Source organism: Magnolia sinica, chromosome 18 (genome assembly GCF_029962835.1).
Source record: "Magnolia sinica isolate HGM2019 chromosome 18, MsV1, whole genome shotgun sequence".
Classification (NCBI taxonomy): Eukaryota; Viridiplantae; Streptophyta; class Magnoliopsida; order Magnoliales; family Magnoliaceae; genus Magnolia; species Magnolia sinica.
This window is the reverse complement of record NC_080590.1, coordinates 65,213,269-65,227,792: the sequence shown is the minus strand read 5'-3', so window position 1 is coordinate 65,227,792 and position 14,524 is coordinate 65,213,269. Positions and strand designations below refer to the sequence as shown.

Genomic DNA, 14,524 nt, shown 5'->3' with positions numbered 1-14,524 from the left:
TCTTACTATGATTATGTCATTCTAATAATTGATTAGGCAACCCATGCATCTTGAATGTAGACAATTGATTTCATTCCTTATAAGTGTCTAAGCATATGCAGCTCACTTGATAAGCAGATAGATTAGATTAGGAGGAACATTCAAGTGGGAAACAGGGATTTTATCAATTTTTGAGCCACGCCTGGTTGCGCATAGGTCCACCTAATCTTTTGGGATTGTGCTATAGGACTTGTTGTGATAGGCTAATGTTAGGCTTAGGCTAGGTCCCAACCAATGTTCGAATTATCTCTAATATTATTTCTCTCCAGCACACCGATACCGATAACGCTGGTAGTATCAGAAATTCTAGATATTAGCAATGTATCGCTAAGTATCGCCAATGTATCAATATTGCTAATGTAATTGTCAATATTTTCAACTACGTAAATTCTAGGTGTCGCCTGTATTGCCAATGTATCAATATCGTTAATATTTTGTAATTTTTAAATAATGATTGTATCATAACTGTATCGACAATATTTCAATAATATCACCAACATATTGATATCATCAAATTTTTGTTTATTAGAAAAAAAAATAAAAAAATTTCTTAGGCACATGGTTGCATGTAGTGTTCAATTTGTCATTGATAATATTGATAATATCTTAATATTATAAATATCGCAACATGCGAGATATTGAGACTATAATCTTTTGTTTCATTTTCAATTATTAATGATTTTTTGGTGAAATATCATGTGTTGTTGATATTTTGTCATCTCAATGGATGTTTTGATGGTGAGATGGTTGGACTGATTTCTTACAATAACACATGAGGCTCTATTAAATGAAAACTTGTTATGTACGTAGGTTTTTTATAATTTTTTTATTATCAACGATATTATCAGCGATATCGATATTGTTTCCATATCCCTATCCAATGAACCTTGTACCTATATAGATACTTCGAACACTGAACCCAACCCATTGCCACATCTAATTGTGTGTTGAAAGAGAGGGAGAGAGATTGTGAACAATTGGCCTCACTTGTACAAACTTGAATGCCAGAACCGTATTTTACAATATATTAAAACTTATGCATAGATCATACAATCTGCAGCTAGTGTGCAATCCAGATCCTTTAACCATAGAATTTTTTGTGCCATCTAAGGTGAGGATCCATTGAGTTGGTGATCCATATATATATTTGTACTATGAGGTCGATCTCATGGGAAGTTCCCATGAGGTCGAGGTGTGTGGACCCCACCAAGTGCTTTTATATATTTTAGGCATGTATTCCCATGTCTTAGATGGTATGGCCCACTTGAATTCCATATATGGCTGATTTTTGGGATATCACATAACCTAAAGAGGACCCATCAAATTGACCGTGTTAATGTTTGACACACCAGGGTGGGCTATTTCATGATGGGCCTCGGGCTTAAAAATCAAGTCAATCCGACTTTGGTGGGCCACACCACATACAACAGTTGAGAGGGGTTACCCTCCCATTAAAATTTTCATAATTGTTTTTTCAGCCTACCTAGATGTGGTTCACAAATCCAGCCCATCCATTATGTGTGTCCCACTTGGATGAGGGGTACGCATCCAAATTTCAGGTGGGCCCCACCAAGTGCTTTTTATATTTTAGGCATTTCTCATGATTTTAGATGGCATAGCTCACCTGAGTTCTGTATATGGCTGATTTTTGGGATATCCCATAACCTAAAGGGGACCCATCAAATGCACGGTGTTGATGTTCGACGAATATCATGGTGGCCCCCACACAAATCGTCGACCTCATAGTACCATTTCCCTATATATATATTATGTACGGGATCATATTCCACTTTATATAAACTGCCACCCGTACGTCTAGATTCCCAGGGCCACTGCCTCACCGAATGACTAATGAGGGTCTACACTCAGATACACTTAAGGGCCTGTTTGGACAGATCATAAAAAAAAAAAGGTTGTTTGGAGAAGAAAACTTCGTTGTCAGATCAAAACAAGATCCGAGAGGAGGTCCCCGACTCCCCGCAGCTATTGGGAAACGATCTCAGGTTTTAAAACCACCCACTGCTATAAATCACACTCACTGAAACTAATCGGATAGGTTTTCATAGAATAGACAAAAAGGTCGCTTTTGCAGGGAAAAGCCCTTTTGCTGTAGTAGTGTCCAAACAGGCCCTGGCCATCTTTAGCTACAGACCCTGGTGTAATTTCAACCAAATTTTATGGGGCTTCCCAGAAACATCAAAATCATTGAACTTCCCACAAATTTACACAGATTTCTGCAATTGTTTTTCACATGTCACAATGTACGACCAAAATCAACTCAGCTTACACTTGAAATTCAATTCAAAACTAATAAGGCAAAAAAAAAAAAAAAAAAAAAAAGAAGAAGAAGAAGAAGAAAAGACGGGGGTAAGGGGGGGTGACAATATAACAATAATACAAAGGATGGAAGCTACCTTTTATGCTTGCTGTGTTGGTAAAAGTGCAAAGCCTCGTTTTGAGGCATGATGACCGTTCGATATCATTGACCATATCATTCCCTCTTTTCCTCTTCTGACACTCTATTTAGCGGCAACAAGTAATGGCCAGTGTAGTTGTGCTGCATACAATATGACACATTTAAAAAATTGATGTATATTAAGGAAATAAAAAATAAAAAAATCAAGCTTTTCGATTCACATGAAGGTAACAAAATGCATTTGGCATACTGCTTCACAGCCCTGCTATGTTTACGTGCAACATATGTACGAGATACTAGCTGTTCATTGGTTGGGCACTACAGCAAGACGCCCTGACACAGAAATCAGCTCTCCCTGTCATCAGCAAGACCGCGAGTAGGTTGAATGTTAACCGTTGGTCTTTTTTTTTTTTTTTTTAACAGTCCATTCTTCTCCATACACATGGCCCACATTATAACTGAATCAGCCTAATTTTTGGACCACAATACCTTCATGGCAGGGCCCACCTGACGAACTTGCAGGATATTGGACTAGGATTACCTATTGACGGTCCATTAATTAAGCATTTCTCAATGATAACATTCGATGCATCTCAGGAACAATGAAATATGGAATGAACCATCATCAGGTATGCAATGCAGTCAGTGAAGAATAAAAGAATTGAGGTTTGTTTGATGAGTTTATTCAAATGCTTAAGACAGGCCAGAACCATTCAAACGTTCCAGCAAGTACTTGATGAACGATATTATAAATAGAGCTTTGCTAAGTGCACACTTGTGCAATAAAGCTCATGTACATGCCACACATGTGCCAGCATGGCACAAAGGTGTGAGATCCAATCCATCCATCATGTTGGTCAGACCCTGTACATGTTTTACCAAAATCAAATCTGGTCCACTCAGCATATGGGACCCAATGTTGGAAACAGTTGGATGGGTTAGAAAACTTCAAGCAAGCTTTTTAGAGCCATACGTTGTTTTACAAATGAGCCCACCTGACCAGTAGATCAACCTGATTCTTGTTCTAGGGCATCAATATAGTGGTGTCTTGTGATGGATGGATTGGATCTCAGACTTATAATGACATGTTGGCACATGTGTGGCGTGTCCATGAGCTTTATTGTGCATGCATGTGGGCTTAGTAAAGCTCATGTACGTAAGTGGGTAAATTAAAAAATAATCAACCGGGCATTTCAGGGATATATATATATATATATATATATATATATATATAGAGAGAGAGAGAGAGAGAGAGAGAGAGAGAGAGGCATGCTCACCTACGCACATGTCATGGGCGTTTAATCCGAATGGTCCATGTGATAAGGCATCCCATGAAACCCTAAGGTACTAATTTTCACCCTGATCTAAAGCTCTGGTGGGCCATAGCAAAGAGAAGCAAATCAAGGGAGGAAATTGTTTTCATTTTCCATGGCCCATCAAGTTTTGAATCAAAGCAGAAGTTGGGCCCTGAGTGTATCATGGGGTGCTGCATCACGTGGACCGTTTAGATTTGGGGCTTACATCACGTATGATGAGTTCTCAAAAAGTTCGCACGAGTTCCGTGCGAACTGGTGCACAGCTGAGCATTATATATATATATGAGGACTACTCACCTGCGTACCTTTGCACACGTGTCATGGGCACAGAATTTGAATGGTCCACCTGATGCTGCACCCCCTAAAACCTCACAGCCCAATTTTCAGCCCGATCTAAAACTCTTGTGGGCCATAGCCAAGAGAAATGCAAATCAAGGGAGGAAACTGTTTTCCTTTTGCCATGGTCCACCAGAGTTTTGTATTGGGCTGAAAATTGGGCTTGTGAGGTTTCAGGGGGTGCCACATCACGTGGATTATTTAGATTCTGTGCCCATGACACATGTGCAAAGCTGCGCACGGGTGCTCACGTAAGAAGGTGAGCATGTGAGCATTCCTATATATATATATATATATATATATGTTAGGAAATTGTATAGCTAGAGATGCAAGTTTGCAGTAATGGAGGACGGCATTTCACTAATAAACAGTACAAGCGCTTTAAGCTGCTTTTGGAGAAAAGTGCATTTAGAAAGAACTGAAGTGGGGCACTTCACATTGCTTCAGGTTTTGCGTCTTTTATGTTTCGCAGAAAATACCACAAAACAAGATGGGAGCATTTTCCATAACTTACTTCCTAGAGAAAAAGAAAGAAAGAAAAAAGGTTTGTGAAAAAGGCTCCTTTCTGTTGTTTTCAGTTTATTCCTTCATCCAAACAGTCTTCATTGGTTTCTAAACTCACAATCTAATGAGTGGGGGCATTTTTGTAATAAAGTGTGTAAACATCAATAGAGTTGCAATTACATAATCAATTTGGTGCAAGTATTGCATTCATTCTGGTCATAAAAGACATGAATAATGTAACCATTTCAAATCTGATGGTTGGGGGCACTTTAAGAATAAATGGTGTACATAAACCATCATCAGAGCCTTGTCACAGATATTTGGCACCGGCTTTGTGAATCTTGTTTCACTAATCCAAACAAGAATTCTCATGGTAGCTTGGAAAAACTTAGACAACTGGCTGCACACCTGAAATCAACCCTCCTTTACTCAAGTTGGGACAGGCATACTTGAGTAGTAAATCGGGTCTGCAATACAATGGATTCAGGCAGCTTGGAAATGAATGATGGCAACACTTAAATAAGATTTGAAAATTTTCATTCATGTGTGGATATCATTATAAGAAAATGGCATATGGTTAAAAATTTTAAATCTAATTTACAGATACAAATTGGGAATACTTAGGTTGCATATTTGAATTCTATGTGTTTTAGGTTTATAAATAGCATGACACGTGTGGCATGGACTCTCCTAAAAAATTGCAGCGTGGGCACCCAATGTACACCAGTGTTGGACGCATGTCGCCACAACTGTTAGGGCCTTTTTGGTAGATGCCTAAAATCAAGTTCATCTCATTTTAGTCAATCATAATTATGTATTATAGATCATGATTGTTGGTTATCAAGATTATTTTTAATCCTTACCAAAAAGAAATGACTCCGTCACATATTACGACTAACCTAAAATCATAGTTGTTCCTGTACTATAGTATTTATAAACAATTCATCTATTTTTAATGCGCCCCTGGTTATACAGATGCATCTTTCTATATCCTATTCACTTATAAACTATAATTTGCATAATAATACATATTTCAAATTTACTCTACAAGTCTAGAGTGAGGTTTTCAATGTTTTCTGTGTTTGACATGTCTTCATTTCAAACACTGACAATATGCCTGCGTCCAAGTCACACAGAATTACATCGACACCAAAAAGGTATATAAATGATGCTATGCCATAACATTATATGAAGTACTAGTATAAGGCACTTGCAAAGAACATAACTGAAATGGTGTAGAAATATCACGTTTCATGGACAAATGGTTTGTATACAAGATATAATGCTGGTGACGAGTGTATTTCATATACGTTAAAATGAGTTGGGGACATTGTGATGAAATGCGTTACTCTGCAGCATAGTTCAAAATTTCAAGTAAACCCAAAAACCCACCAGCTCGAAAAGACTCAAAGATTGATTATTGGTCCAGTCTTGAAATTAAGAACTTGGTATTTAATAATTATGTAAAAATACAAAAAATACGAATAATTATAGTTAACAGAAAATACGGGAAGTCACAGAAGATGTTACTTTAAACCAAATCAATAGATTTTCAGAAAACACTACCATGAGGACAGAAAACTAACTTAAAAATATAAATAAAACCAGAAAGATATCCTTATTTTTCTGTTTTCAGAGCGTAAAAAAATAGCAAAAGTCAATTGAGACTTGTGGCTGGACTCAGTCAACTTTCTGACTCCGTGAGTCTTAACCAAAACTTGAGACAAAACCTGATCAAGTTGAGATGACTCAACAAGTTTTTAAACTATGCTCTATAGAGTCTATGCATCTTAGTAGCTTCCATCATACCTTACATGCAAGGAATTCATGTGAACACAATAATCTGTGGCTGCTACTATTGGATGACAAGCTGCATCTGTGAAGGTTGGGAAGGTGAGATCGGCGATCCATCACTGCTCTGGTAATCTCCCTTCGATGCATCCTGAACCTGAGCCGCAAACTGCAGGTTCCACAGCACATCCTCAATGGAAGGTCTCTCTGCAGGCTCTTTAGACAGGCACCTGATGCATATCTCCATTACTGTCTTCAGCGATTCATCCAAGCAAGTGTTGGTAACAGTTGGATCAACTATGCTCCTTCGAGCAACTTCCTCTGCTGCTATGCTTGCTTGCAACTGTAGTAGTAAAAAACCATTATCTACACTTGTATGCATACATGTATGCCTAACAATATGGTAGGTATTCTAAGTAAGATCTTGTATATATGTGTACACATATAAGTTTGGCTGGGGGGGGGGGGGGGGGCCTCATTTCATCCTCTCAACACGCACCTCTACATGCAGGCACACATGCCAAGCGGGTGCGGTGTGCAGAACATCTGAGACATGCATTTGGACAACCCACCACGTAGATGAAGTGGCCAAAAAAACTCAGGTGTTCGGCTCATCAGGAAACTCAGGCTGTTCCACTCATCAATCATAGGCAACATTTATTAGACCATTCATTGCTTTCATATATTCTTGCCTTCCTGATCAGTGGGATTCCTATTTTTGGGCCAAGTCATCATCATGGAGGATCCACCTGAAGCATGGCTTGGAAGTCCTACAAAGATGGTGACCTAGCACGTGTGTCCACATGTAGAGGTGTGAGTGGATATAACAGAACACTTTAGAAACCATGCTACGATCAAACTTTTATGAAGGAACAAGTCTCCTCTTAGATTCTTAGGGGTTGCCACTCATGAAGAAAATAATTAATTAATTAATTTTGAAGCAAATTTTGAAAAATTTTCCAAATGCCTAACTTTATCGTGAAATGTTGTTTGGATTACACTATTTATTTTATCTATTTTTCTTACAATATTGTTTGGACATTAGTGTTTGGAAAAATAATTTTATGAAATAATGCAACTCACTTGACCCTTCATCTCAAAAATGGCATTCGAAGGTGGACCCCACATCACGGACAAACCAAATCAACTAGTGGACCTCTATTATAATCATCCGTTCATGTCCCTAACCATTGATTGGATGACTAGAATCATCCAATCAATAGAAATGGGCAGCCAAAGATGGGTCCTACATGATGGTTGGTCAAAATCACTAATTAGAACCTTCTCTGGTCGAATAAATGCAGGTCGTTCATTTTCTTAAACATTGATCATGTAGGTGGGATCATCTATTCAAAAACTTTTTCAGAGGCATAGGCAACCAAAGGTGGAACCTGCATGATGGACAATCATATCACCAATCAGACTTATATTATGATCAATATGGACCAGCCATATCCAATCCATGATTAGAAAGTTAGGATTAACAGATCAAGGAGACTTTTGAGAGATATTATTAACCAAGGTGGACCCCACATGATGGACCCAGATCATTAATTGGATCTCTCTAATATAATAAAATGGCTCGTCCAGTTTCCTATTCCTATGCCTTGATCAGATGGTTAGGGCCATCAGATTAAAGTGAACTTTGAAGGGGATTGGCAATCAAAGGTTGGGCCCACAAGAGAGAGATGGTGACCAGTGACATTTGATTTGAAGGAACATTATACACGGATTTGCTAACAAAAATATATTTTTAAGGTAAAAACTGCCCTTCCCTTATTTTTATCTCAAATGGGTTGAGGTTTGTATAAAAAAAATACATTTAACAAAAAATATGGCAACCAAACATTGCCCTTATAAAATCATGTTAGGGGAAATGTGCAGAAATGCGACCATCGCATTTTTAGCATCTACTAAACAGGCCCTTGTTGTTAAGCATTTACAGAAATGAAAAAATGATGTAGAACCAAAACCTGTACCTGATCTTTTACAATGTCCACTTCACTCTGGGATGTGATAGGCCTTCCCACAATGATCTCTAGTAAGATTACACCAAAGTCATAGACATCATTTTTATCCTCATGCTTTGCCCTGCAAGTGACACAACCACATGTACAACTTAAACTGCAACATGGCATATAGGCATTCCAAGAGGAAGTGAAGAATCAGTGTATGCATGTATTGTACTTATATACCTATCTCCTACAGTTGCATCACATGTAAGAAAGTTCTGAAGGATAACATGGACCTCCTTAGTTATTTAAAATTTCCCAAATATGTGCATAAGTTGTTCATTATATATGTATGGGGAATGATTACAATGAATCAACTCCATGGTAACGACCATTGAGTCGAGATGTTGTGGGGTCCACGTGGTACCAATGCCATCCAACCTGTCTAACAGGCTGATCCAATCATCACGTGGATACGCCCCAAAAATCAGGAGGATCCAATCATCAAGTGGGCCACAGCACAGCAAACAATGGACCACCACCGCTCCACCAAAAGCCTCCAAAATCAATGTGGGCACAAGGTGTTATGTGTATTTTTTCCAAACCATCCACAGGGTCACCCACCATGATCCAACTTTGATGTTTTTCAGTGTTTTCTACAGTATACCCCCCCTGATGGTTGGATCAGCCTAAGTGTTCAGTCATATCCATGTTGTGATTGGATATGTCTGTTGGACGGTTTGGATGACACACACCACGTAGGCCCAATAACAGCTGTATATGTATTTATGTATCATCTATATACTTGCATACATACGCATGCATGTTTGCATGCCATGTACATATAAAGTTGTACATGTATGGATGGAACACCCTGTCCTGTGAAATCCGAAATCATGGAACTTTGGATGTATCATGATCCGTACTGTAAACGCATTTCCTGACAATACATGTGACTTGAGATTGGAAACACACTTCTGTGTGTGTACCTTCCAGAAACTCTGGATTCTTTTAATGCATTCGAAGATATTCCTGCTCCCACCTGCAAGGTTTATGAAAGCAGAGTATCATCCCCAATATGCTTATTTCAATCAAAATAACCAACAGGAAGCAGAGAAAACAAGAGTCACATCCAGTATGAGAGATAAGGGGGGTCTTTGATCAATCATACCTCAGTAATATTTTCTGCCAATACTGGGAGATTATAGCTGCTAATTTTCGCAACAAGGTTTTGATCCAACAGAACATTTGTTGCTTTCAGGTCATTTGCAAATATTCCAGGTACAATGCCAGTATGAAGAAACTGAATACCCTTTGCTACACCCATGGCAGCTGCAATCCTTTGTGTCCAGGTGAGTGTTTGCTCTACAGCTCCCTCTGCCAAATGAAGTTTGAGAAAATATATAAGTCACCAACTGCAAAAGGAAATATTAGTAATTGATGTGGTGAAATAAGCAGATATCTAGCAAGTGATCCTTTTACCAGAGATGTTGCTTCTTAGTGTCCCATTTGATACATATTCGAAGACAAGAAATAGTCTGCTGACACTTGGATCATCGAGATAATACTCAAAGCAGTGCCCGAGAGCGCTGACCAAATGGCGATGTCTTAGCTTTGCAATTAGTTCAATGTGGTGCACAAAGTTCCGGGTACTGTGCCTTTTTTTCAATTTCAAGCATCTTATTGCTACAACAGAATCATCACTCAACCGACCTCTGTACATCTGAGAACATAAGAGAGGCAATAATCTCTTTTAAGTTTGGGAAGGCAATTTCAAAGTAGTAGACATCTCTCATTTGTCTACATGAATACAGAACTACAGCTGAATTAGATAACTAGAAATCAGGAGACTTGTCAGTTGATGAAAAAGAAAGACACATAAATAAGCTCAGGCATATAGCATCAATGAGAATGTGGAAGCAAAAAGGCATACCTTAACACATGCATGCAGATGTACTATTACATTTAAATGTAGCTGACAGGCATGATACTCATGCATGGCTTTAGTTGCAGAAAAACTACCTATGCCAACAAATTTTGCTATTGGAATCTTGTGATTTACGGTTCCTATACTACGATTCAAGTTGATCGCATGGGAAATGATTCACCATCTAACTCAGTCTTCTTTGATAAATTAGTGAATGAATCATCCAATCCACTAAAAAGTGGAACAGTAAACAAACCATCATGCTTGTCAATAGCTTTCAGGTTAGAGCTATAATATGGAATGGAGTAAGATGAAATTTAACTGCATGAACATTCTGAGAGTAACTCCACTCCAATATCAGAATGTTTTGGATGCTCTATATATAGCTCAGATAGAAATGCCATTGACCATTAAAAATTAAAGAAAAATGTGATTAAGAATTTGAAGTGTTGTGGATTTGGCCTATAGTTGCATGAATAGTGAAGTGAAGCAGCTAGAGATTCGGTGCGGGAGCAGGGACATGTCTACTTCAGAATGTAAACAAATATAAATAGGTAGGAAAGCAAGAGTGGAAGCGAGAGTCTGAATCGTAATTCAAAACAGGAGCAGTACCAAGTTACCTGCAACTAATTGGCCATTTCCTATTTTCCAATACCATCAAGTACTTTTATATCATCCACTCAGAGAAGTACTTTTATATTTCTGACGAACTTGTATGGAATTCTACCACTTATGGTATTATTTTGTAATTCAATTTGATCTGTTTCTGCTTTCCATTTTTCTATCCAGTTTGGTTCCATTGCTTCTGAGGCTAAAGTTCAGAGTACAATTTATGATTGTCATCCAGTACCTTTTTCATTTACCGGAACTTTTTCTGCTTAACATAGTTGCTATTAGGCAATCCATTAGTGTTGATGAACAAATGTAAATGAATAACAAAACAAGTCACCTTACCAAAAACAGAGCACCAAATCAGCATTCAGGTAAGAATAACTGTGCACTTCATGTACCTGACCATGAGAACCTCCACCCATGAAGCTTGATGTTTCAAAGTTTTTTGTAGCTTGCTCAAGCTCCTCCAATGAAAATGTCCGATAAGGTGGAAGGCCAAGTTCTCCCAATCGCATACTTTGAGATATGTACCCTTAATGCAAAGAAAAGAAAGGGGTAAACAGTCAAATAATTTAACTATAACCCATAATCTTCAACCATATTAATCAGAGTATAATGGATCAATACATTACATATTTAGGATCCAAATAAGGTGATTAGTCTACACAGCAGAATATGATACCAGAATCAGCCAAAGCAGTAGTACATGCATGACGCATCATGCCACTGATTGAAGCTAAGCCACCACTGTTTCACATGGAAAGACTCTTCAATAAAACATGAAAAGAGGCAACAAGAAAAATTTTTGAGTTTGAAGCATCCCAAGGTTTTATTGTGACCAACCAAAAAATTATATACTCAATGGAAGATATTGACATAAAAATCAACCAAAAACATGTATGGAGAGAGAGAGAGAGAGAGAGAGAGAGAGAGAGAGAGAGAGAGAGAGATGAAGCCTTACTTGCATCTGAAAACAGCTTCGAGGGAAATCCAGTCGAAGAATTTGTCCCTCTCAATCTTCTTGGTGGCCTTCTCATCACCTTTTTCACATACTTTCTTCTAAGTACCAGCCATATCAAGAGGCCAATGAGCACAAGTCCCCCAACAACCCCTCCAACTATACTTGTCGCAAGAACCACCTTATCAGTTGGCACCTTCTTTCGCTTACGATGAATTATCCCCACAGCTAACGCCTCATTCCGGCAGAATGAGTGGGGATATTGATTTTGAGCTTGAGTTGCTAAACAATTCCTTGCATACCGAACAGACCTGCCCTCAGAATTTGAGACCAGACATGTTGGCAAGCTCCCTGTCAAAAGATTCGAAGACAAATCCACAAGTCCAAGTTCGGCATTGCATGATGTATTTTCAAAAAGCATTCCCGTCAATCTGTTTCCAGCAATATTCAGATAATGAATTGAAGGCAGAGATAACAATGGCAGCGGGAATGGCCCAACAAATCTATTGAAGGAAATATCCAGCCGTTGAAGCTGAAAACAGGAGGTTACTTCAGAAGGAATGCCGGAGCTAAACCTGTTCTTGCTCAATACAAGAGTAACCAACTTGTTTCCCAAACTTGGAAACTGAGGCCCAAAGAAATTATCTTCCAAGTCAAGCACTTGAAGGTTTGTCAAACTGCTCAGATCGGGCACTTCTCCAGATAAACGATTCCTTGGAAGTGCTAGAATTCTGAGATTATCCAGAGTCGTTAATGAATCAGGCAGAAGCCCGCTGAATGAATTGTTCTTCAAGCTCAGGACAGCCAGAACAGGGAGCGAACTCAACCAATCAGGAACAGAGCCACTGAACATGTTATAATCTAGGATAAGCGTTTGGAGGTCCTTCAACGACGAAATCTCTTGAGGAACAGTGCCGTAAAAGAAATTTGAACTCACGTTGACAATCTCCAGCGAAGATAAACGGCCGATTTTAGCAGGAAGAGGACCCCACAAACCGAGAGAAACCAACGAGAGGACTTTCAGGCTCGGAATCCTTACAAGAGTGGTGAAGAAAGAATCGATAGAGAAATTCCGCGGCAAAGAGGGAGACCCATCTTCGCCAATGATATGCAGTTGTGTTATGCTGTCTTCATAACAAACGACGGTCAGAGACATGTCGGACTCGGTGTTGCAGAAATCCGTGGAGCTATTCCAGCGGCTTAGGACAGCTGGGAAGTTCAATAGCTGCTGAATTCGAAGAAGGGTCTGGGATTGAGAGGATTGGAGCTGGATTGTGCAAGGAATCAAAAGAAAAAATACAAGCAAAATGGGAACAGATGAAGAAGAGCAGTTCCCTTGAGCCATCATCAGAACTTTCAAAACCAAGTGATGAGTAACTTCCTCAAAAGGGGTTTAAAGGGCTTACAGAGCAGAGGACAAAAACCAACTTGCAGAAATATTACCACCAACACAGACTACTAACATTTGAAGAGGAGCTGAAATGCATTGAAGGTCTGACCATCTCCATTTACAGTGATTCAGATGCCCATTGCCATACAGAAAAGGAGCCTGCTGTGCAACTGTAAATGAAAAACTGTACACAGATAAATGGGAAACTTGGAAGCCTCAGAAATTGGCATTTATCTTTGCAACAGAAAGGAACGTCTGATTCGCGATATTAATATAATTTCTCGTACCACGAGAACTAGCAAAAAATGGTTTTTTTAGTGATTTTACCTACCAGTAGGTGTAAACATGAATCATATTTATCCAAAGATCCCGAGATTTTGACCCCTTTTTCCACCATAAATTCTCTTCATATCTCGAGAAATTCAGAAGAACATGATTTTGAATTTTAGAGGAGCTTACCTCTCTCTCTCTCTCTCTCTCTCTCTCTCTCTCTCTCTCTCCTCTTCTCTTCAGAAGAGTGAAGTTGTAATCAGCGATCGTTTTCGTAAGTTCTAATGCAACCGACTGTGCTTGTAACAGATGAATCCACGAATTTGCAAGATGGCAAAAACCAACAGAAAGAAGCTTATTTTCAGCTGAGATTTCTACCTCGAGATTTGCACGAAATGTCAAAATTCAACAAAAATTCAAAGGATTCCTTCATGGAATAGAAGAAACTCCCCAACCGGCTACTAGATTACGCACTTTCTTTCTTACGAACTCGCGCGTAAGAGAGCACAAAATCAACAGAAGAATCTGCAAATTGCAACTCAAATTCTACAAATTTCGACTCGATTCCGCGACGTCTGGTTCCGAACTCGCGAAAAAGCAGCAAAACAACTTCCTAATCGCCGAATCCGATCCAAAACCCTGTTTTCACAGAACCAAACCCTAAAACGCCTCAAATGTGCTCATTTCCTGCACAGAAAACACCAGCCTCGCGTTCTCGACCTCCAAAACTCGATTAATCTGATCTTTTTGATATTTTGCTGGTTTTAGGGTTTCACCAGCAGGGACGAAGAAGGAGCAGGCAATAGTCCAAGAGATTTCGGGAAATCGAGCTGGAAATTCACGGTTTTGAAAGCAGAAACCGACAATATCCGTACAGTTTTTTTAATAAAAAATTTCCCGCTCTGTATCTGTGTAAAAATGAAATCCCGTGCTTTTCTTCTTGTTCTTCTTTCATCCTCTATTCTTTTAGGGTTTTGGAAATGCCATTCCAAAGCAGGAAAAGGAAGATTCTT

The 14,524-nt window shown here is 38.9% G+C and overlaps 1 protein-coding gene across 3 annotated transcripts; it reads right to left on the bottom strand.

The window, feature by feature from the left end:
• Positions 1-2,223: 2,223 nt before the first annotated feature.
• Positions 2,224-14,290, bottom strand: LOC131232467 (probable inactive leucine-rich repeat receptor-like protein kinase At3g03770). Of its 3 annotated transcripts, none has more exons than XM_058228707.1 (8): positions 11,855-14,290; positions 11,292-11,425; positions 9,837-10,077; positions 9,526-9,731; positions 9,344-9,396; positions 8,382-8,526; positions 6,421-6,745; positions 2,224-2,596 (listed from the first exon to the last, which is right to left on the bottom strand). In XM_058228707.1, the coding sequence occupies exons 1-7, from the start codon at positions 13,197-13,199 to the stop codon at positions 6,467-6,469; spliced, it is 2,403 nt and encodes an 800-aa protein (XP_058084690.1). In that variant the 5' UTR covers positions 13,200-14,290; the 3' UTR covers positions 2,224-2,596; positions 6,421-6,466. The 3 variants fall into 3 exon arrangements, with proteins under 3 accessions (XP_058084690.1, XP_058084691.1, XP_058084692.1); XM_058228708.1 differs by having other exon boundaries at positions 6,426-6,745; XM_058228709.1 differs by having other exon boundaries at positions 8,382-8,493.
• Positions 14,291-14,524: the final 234 nt, after the last annotated feature.

Bases quoted from the DNA above. Each gene is read 5' to 3' on its own strand.
- LOC131232467 (XM_058228707.1), bottom strand. From the start codon at position 13,199: ATGATGGCTCAAGGGAACTGCTCTTCTTCATCTGTTCCCATTTTGCTT. The intron at 11,426-11,854 runs GTAAGGCTTCAT...CTTTGCATTAAG, and splicing joins GAAGCTGTTTTCAGATGCAA to GGTACATATCTCAAAGTATG. The intron at 9,397-9,525 runs GTATGATTGATC...TAAACCTTGCAG, and splicing joins TGGCAGAAAATATTACTGAG to GTGGGAGCAGGAATATCTTC.